We start from the raw sequence: 6,959 nt of genomic DNA, 5'->3' as shown, positions 1-6,959 counted from the left end.
GAACGATAGCGATCGCCATTCACCGTAACGTTGCGTCCAACAGCATCTTTGAAAAAATACGGTCCAATGATTCCACCAGCGTACAAACCACACCAAACAGTGCATTTTTCGGGATGCATGGGCAGTTCTTGAACGGCTTCTGGTTGCTCTTCACCCCAAATGCGGCAATTTTGCTTATTTACGTAGCCATTCAACCAGAAATGAGCCTCATCGCTGAATAAAATTTGTCGATAAAAAAGCGGATTTTCTGCCAACTTTTCTAGGGCCCATTCACTGAAAATTCGACGTTGTGGCAGATCGTTCGGCTTCAGTTCTTGCACGAGCTGTATTTTATACGGTTTTACACAAAGATCTTTGCGTAAAATCTTCCATGTGGTCGAATAACACAAACCCAATTGCTGCGAACGGCGACGAATCGACATTTCACGGTCTTCAGCCACACTCTCAGAAACAGACGCAATATGTTTGGTTAGCCATTCACTTTAGCTTACTTATTTAAGGCAATCATGCTTATTGCTTGATCAAGCATAAGGGGTATCGCCGGACACTTGTGCAAGTAAATACTTGAATTTTGTTATTTTTTGGTTGGGGATATTTTGTGTTTTGACACACGAAGGTAAGCAGTAAATGGCAATCAAAACATTTATATATTTCAATATATATATACGGTTAAAACCCAACTGTTTGCGGTATTTCCGATTTTATCAAAAGTTACTTATAACTGTTTGATAACCGGTATATATTTTTTTTTTTTTTTTGTTTTTGCGAAACCAATAAATAAAGTGAGAATAACTGGATGAGTTATTCTATGTAAGTTAAATGAATTTGTCACAAATTTTTACCGTAATAATACATAGTACATATATGCAAAATTGAGAGTTGAAAAAAATGAAATACTAAAAGGAATCGATACGACTCACTTTGATATCCGTCATGGGATTTTGGGGATTAGTGATGGCCAAATTGTGGGTCGGACGGCTTTTGTCCTTATAATCCTGCCCTGGGATGATTCGGTTGGTTCCTTGTTTGCTGGCTTGTTGTTATTTGTCTGTTGTTTTATACCGCGCCCGTTTTATATTAATATGTATTTTTTATATACACATATGATTATATATTCGCGCCCGCTGTTTTTATTTATTAGTTAGGTGGTTTTGATTTCTTTTTTCCGCGCCCGTTTTTTTTTTTTTTTTTTTTTTTTATTGAACTGCTAATTTTTTTGTTTTTGTTCACCGTACTGTGATGTATGTGTATATGTATATGTATTCTTGTTTGATTTTAATCGCTTTGTTTTCCTGGTTTTGTCACTACCCAAACTGTGTTGTAGTCACTTTTAACACTTATACTTTTTTTTTTTCACTTTTGGCTGTATAATTTTGTTTCAAATTTTCGCCATTTTATTCTTATTATTATTATCTTTTTTTTTTTTTTTTTGTTTCACAATAGTGCCATTCAGAATGGCTCGAAGGACCATATATAAATTAGTACTTACTGTGGTACCCACTCCTTTGAGAATGAAATATATATTTTCTTTTTTTTTGGTTCACTTCACAATGGTTCGTAACTTTTATTGAGGGATAAAAAACGTTATAACAAGGATCTTCTGGTCGGATACCAGTGACGGTGACAATGTATATGAAAATAGATGATGTACGGTCGCTGTATTGAACTCGTGGACTCCCTGGTCGGGTATAATCGTGGAGCACTGGCCGACACTGATGAAAACTGAGTATATATAATCGTGGAGCACTGGCCGACACTGATGAAAACTGCGGATATAGATCAAACTGATGAAAACTGCGTATATGTAGATCAAACTGATGAAAACTGCGTATGTATCAAACTGATGAAAAACTGCGTATATATCAAACGGATGAAAAACCGCGTATATGTAGATCAAACTGATGAAAAACTGCGTATATATCAAACGGATGAAAAACCGCGTATATATCAAAACTGATGAAAAACTGCGTATATATCAAAACTGTGTACGGAAACGTGCGCCGATGTGCGTAGCTTGGAAATCGCGATCGAAAAGGGCCGGACTGCTTTCCGGACGAGCCCTTTTGTTTGCTCGTTGGGCTGTGGAGAGTTATGCCAGTGTTGCTTTTGAGTGGTGTGTGGGAAATCTGCTGTCTCCAAGTGTGGAGAGTGTGCCAGTGTTGCTTGTGAGTGGTGTGCTGTGTTGCTTGTGAGTGATGTACTGTGTGGTGTAGTGGCGCGTCAGGGCGGGAAGCATAACTCATTTAGCCAGCCTTAAAATTTAAAACTGTGTTAAATGAGGCCAGTATATTATTCGCTGAACCCCTAATCTTATTCCGAATAATACCCACTGCCTCGTAATGCTTTACGCTGCCTTCAAAAGGTTCGAATAATTCATAGGCGGCCATCGCTGCCTGCCTCCACGAAATATATTCCTCTTGTTTACCATCGAACTCTGGCAATGACTTGACGAGGTCTAACGTCTGACTACACGATTTTCCCTGCACTATCGCAATTTTTTGGTAGCTTTCTACTTCAGGGGTCGTGACCCTCAATGCACTCATCTCGTTCCTAACTTCACTAATTTTTTCATCAATAACCTGTTTCCATTGAGCGGCCTGTGCCGCCAATGCGGCTTCTAACACCGCTTGTACCTGTCTTGCGTCCATACCTGTTTCTGTTTCCACTACGTCAGCCACACGTAACCTGCTAGTATGGTTTATCAATTCCTGCACTGAGTTATCGTAAAGCTCTTTATCGTGAGGGGGGTGGCTCATTAGACCCTGAACAAACTAACACACACAAGTATTTTTTCACTCAAACGCGGCACAATCGTTAACGGCCACCAAAACAATAAAAAAAAGATCACTTCACTCTTTATATAATGCTGCTTTATTAATTTCACAAATGATGACGATTGGCTGTGCCATTCACTTACATGATTTTTCAATAAATATGGTAATTCCGTTGCTCTGTGGCTGGGTTGTTGATCGCTAATTTTCCTCTTCGTGCCCCACGTTGGGCGCCAATTAAAGATGTATAAATTAAAATGTATGCTGTAATCAACTTTATTGACCAGGCCGTGTGCTCTGGCTTAAGCTTAACTTAAATCTAACTTAGCCCTAAACCTAGCTTAACCATAAGACCTAAGAAAGCAAGTCCAGTAGTCGACGCTGCCGGCTTTGACGTCTGCGTCGTGCTGACTCTGCTTCATCCAATTGTTTATCCAAGCAATTGTTTATGCAAGCAGCAATCGGATATTGACACTGTTTACGTAATCTGCAAACTTTAGTAACGGTCGTTGCCCACACAATCTGCTGATGAGGCAAGATGTTGTATTGGCCTCACCACATTCATACCCAACTGGAAATTGGGCATTAAGTGTTAACTTGTATGTATATTTCAGTATGTACATATGCTACTCAAATGTCGCCAAAACTAGTTTTATATAGATGTTGCATATTTTTGGTGAGCTGCTTAAACTTCTACGTTTCAGTACCACTTAAAAAAGTTACATACATACACACATACATGTATACATATATACATACATACATACATACATACATACATACAGACATACATACGCCTTCCCACAGTGTCGCTCAAATATTCTACGTTTCAGTATCACTTAAAAAAGTTACATACATACATACAAGTGAAGCTAAGAAAAGCGTATTAAAAAAGGGAATCTGTAAGCGTACATTCCTTAACATCGGAAATAACATAGTTTTTCTCATTCAACACTGAAAATGCTCAATTCTGCTATTTTCGTGTCCCCTGATGTTAAGTGGTGAAATACGCTAATAATTTTCTGTGGTGAAACACGCTCATCCAAAACAGTAAATATCCCAAAATTGAAATATCCCTAAATTCTCGACATCGTGAACCTTCTCTATAAATATACGTTCTCTGATAAACGTATAAAAATATAAGCAAAAGAACAAACATATGTATGTATTTGAGCATAATTTTTATTCCACGCTCAGCTCTGTTCAAGCGAAAATGTTAAAATTTCTGCTGCCGAGCTGGCAGTGGTGAAACTCCTCCATCTCGACCGAGTTAGCGAAAAATATTTTTACGTTCTTCGCGCCGTGAACCTTCTCTATTATAAACGTTCTCTGCTATTTTTTTACGTTCTCTGATTCTACGTTATAAACGAGGATTTGACTGTAAAATTTCAATAATTTTTACAGGCACTGTTTTTTGCTACTCCTGAACATTTGTCATCTTACGAGATGTTACTCTTCTGTAATTAGCGTGCGATGTGTGCAATACTATATCACAACAGAAAATAGCATTGATAGTTACATCGCTAAGATTGCGGCTATTTTGCTAGATGGTGAGCGAACGACGCATAGATATTCATAATAAACCAAACGCAATATCTAACATAAAAAATAGCGAAATCGATGTTGATAAAAAGTTGAGGTGAATGCATAATGGCACACAAATATTCTCGAAACATTGCACGGAACAATGCAAGATTTAAACGGCAACGATAAAGTATTCGATGGTGCTGTCTTATCACTGGTTGAAGACTGCCGATAGCCCGGTTATTCTTTGATGATATTAACTAATATTTTAAGCAATCGATTGTATGATATTGAGTCATTCCAATTGACCATAAATATGTGCAAACATTTGCGAACTGATTTTCGCTCAGAAGCACATAATACAATTTCTAGATATTGGGAATGGTAGAATAGAACTGCAACCAAATACACAGTGTAATATACTGCCTTAAAATTTCTGTATTCCCATTCACGAAAATAATGTATTAAGTGAGAGTATATTCCTGAAAGTAAAAATTAATTGCTTGGATAATAACTGTCGCAGTAATCAGGCGCGCACAAATATGTTTAAGTTCACGAAATTAATTGTCAGTCACATCAGTTATTGCCAGGCTATCAGATGTATTTTAAATTATTCGCTACTATTGTTAATGAAAATGAATACGTAAATTAGCTATGTAGATAAACCCAGAATCACATAACGTAATCTTCGATTGAAAACTAATTTTATTCTGCGTATTTTTAATACACAACTATTATGAAACGATACATGTTTGGAAATCAAAAAGATTACAGGATATATTATTGTAGCAACCATTTTGACTGAAAAATTAAATGAAGAAATGATCCTCTTGCCTCTTGCTAAACAAACTTGAATATAAAATTAATAAAATAAAAAAATTTAATCAACAAATTAATATTAATCATTTTCAAAATTGGAACTAATCGACAATTTTCTTAGACCAAAAAAAAAGTTTTGATTTTTATTCATAAATACAATTTTATTGTATTGAATAATTTTTAATAAATGTACACCTTAGCCACAGCAAAACGTGAACTGGATCCTCTAGATTTATAATAAAGCTAAATTCTTAGTCATAACATCAAATTATTTCACATTATTTCTTCTTGAAAACCAAACTATAAAAAACTGTCTTTATATATGTATGTATGTTTTGAAAGTTGAATTACTTTGAGTTCTATGACAGCATTTTTCAACTTACAAGCCAACTATCTTCAATGTTGTGAATTATAACATGCACATTATTTGCATAATACTTGATTCGTTTGTGAGGTACTGAAAATGAGAACAAACTTTTCCATGCACTTTTCATTTTTTTTATTTTTCACAAAATAACGTTTTGACTTATGAGTAAATTATTGTTTATTGGCAGCTAAACGAAATTCTATGTAAAATTGTTATGTACTAACAAAGCACAGGGCTCGTACATATGTACATAAGTATTTAATATTATAATAGCAGTTAGTGAGTCCAAAACTAAATAATAATGCATAATAAATTCACACAATACGTATACATTTTACTATAATTCGTAAGTTTATTAAGAGTTTTTGCATATTTGCAATATGTTTCAAAAATATGTATAGAAAGGACTACCGATTCTGAAATTACAAGTTATTTACATGTAAACATACATACTGTTTGTTTAGGCATTATTCTCGATATCATTACAAAAAAACTGCAAAGAACAACTTAAATGCTTCAATTTTGGTTAAGTCATCGAATAAGGATAGTACAAAGATTTTAATTTCTTTTTACATTACTATGCGCATTAAGTTCTTCATATTATGTCATGGCTGTTTCAGTTATTATTTAATGTCATTGCTATTATAGTTCTTATATTATTGTTGTTATAATTTATGTATTTATTAATGATTGATTAAGTTTAATTTATTTAAACTAAGTATTTTATTATATTTTATGCAATTTATATAATTTGTAATATATTTATTATATGTATATGTATCATTTATATATATATTGGTATAACTCATATTATCGAGTTTAGCATGATTAATTTGTCATGGTTTTATTTTGTATAATTATCATTTTAATTAGTTAATTTTACTTTATTACATTACATAATTTTTTGCTTGATTGTTAAGGTCAAATATTCGTGAATGAAGTTTCAACTGAGAATTTAAATACAATTTTTTTAACATTTAGCTGACATATTCATAATGGCCACTTGCACTCGTTTTATATATTTTTGTCTTTGAAACAAATTTTTCCGACCACAAACTAAAATTTTGTTAACTCAATTGAATTTATGCTCTGCGTATATATGTATGTATATATATTACTTTATAATTTATATATTCCACTTGCCATGCTGTTCCGTATTTTTATTAGGTCTTTACTCCTTTTGCTGTTGTTGTTTATGTGATTTCTGCCTTTTCCATTTACACTATAATCAGTGCGAGTGGTGGCTTGCTGCTCGCTTAAACTGCTGTCTCTGTGTGGCTGTGCGATGATAGTCGCTCTACATCGATTTCTGGTATAGTCAATTCATCAGGTATATTATCGGCATATTCTATGGATGAAGTCTCTGATAGGCGTTTGCTCAAAGAAGATTGTTTGCGTAACACTTCAGCTAAGGAAGTGTTGGTGTGTTCACCATAACGGCCATCTAGTCCTTGACGAAATGCGTTGACCACGCGAAT

At 34.5% G+C, this 6,959-nt stretch overlaps 1 protein-coding gene across 4 annotated transcripts in view; it reads right to left on the bottom strand.

The window, feature by feature from the left end:
- Positions 1 to 5,589: 5,589 nt before the first annotated feature.
- The window catches only part of LOC126766105 (plasma membrane calcium-transporting ATPase 3), a 211,527-nt gene continuing 210,157 nt past the window's right edge, over positions 5,590 to 6,959 (bottom strand). For all 4 annotated transcript variants that reach the window (XM_050483910.1, XM_050483912.1, XM_050483911.1 and 1 more), the window contains one exon: positions 5,590 to 6,959. In XM_050483910.1, the coding sequence (XP_050339867.1) occupies positions 6,738 to 6,959 (222 nt within the window). In that variant the 3' untranslated portion in view covers positions 5,590 to 6,737.

Source organism: Bactrocera neohumeralis, unplaced genomic scaffold (assembly GCF_024586455.1).
Source record: "Bactrocera neohumeralis isolate Rockhampton unplaced genomic scaffold, APGP_CSIRO_Bneo_wtdbg2-racon-allhic-juicebox.fasta_v2 cluster11, whole genome shotgun sequence".
NCBI classification, from domain to species: domain Eukaryota; kingdom Metazoa; phylum Arthropoda; class Insecta; order Diptera; family Tephritidae; genus Bactrocera; species Bactrocera neohumeralis.
Note: the sequence above shows the minus strand (reverse complement) of the source record. Positions and strands in the feature narration are given on the sequence as shown.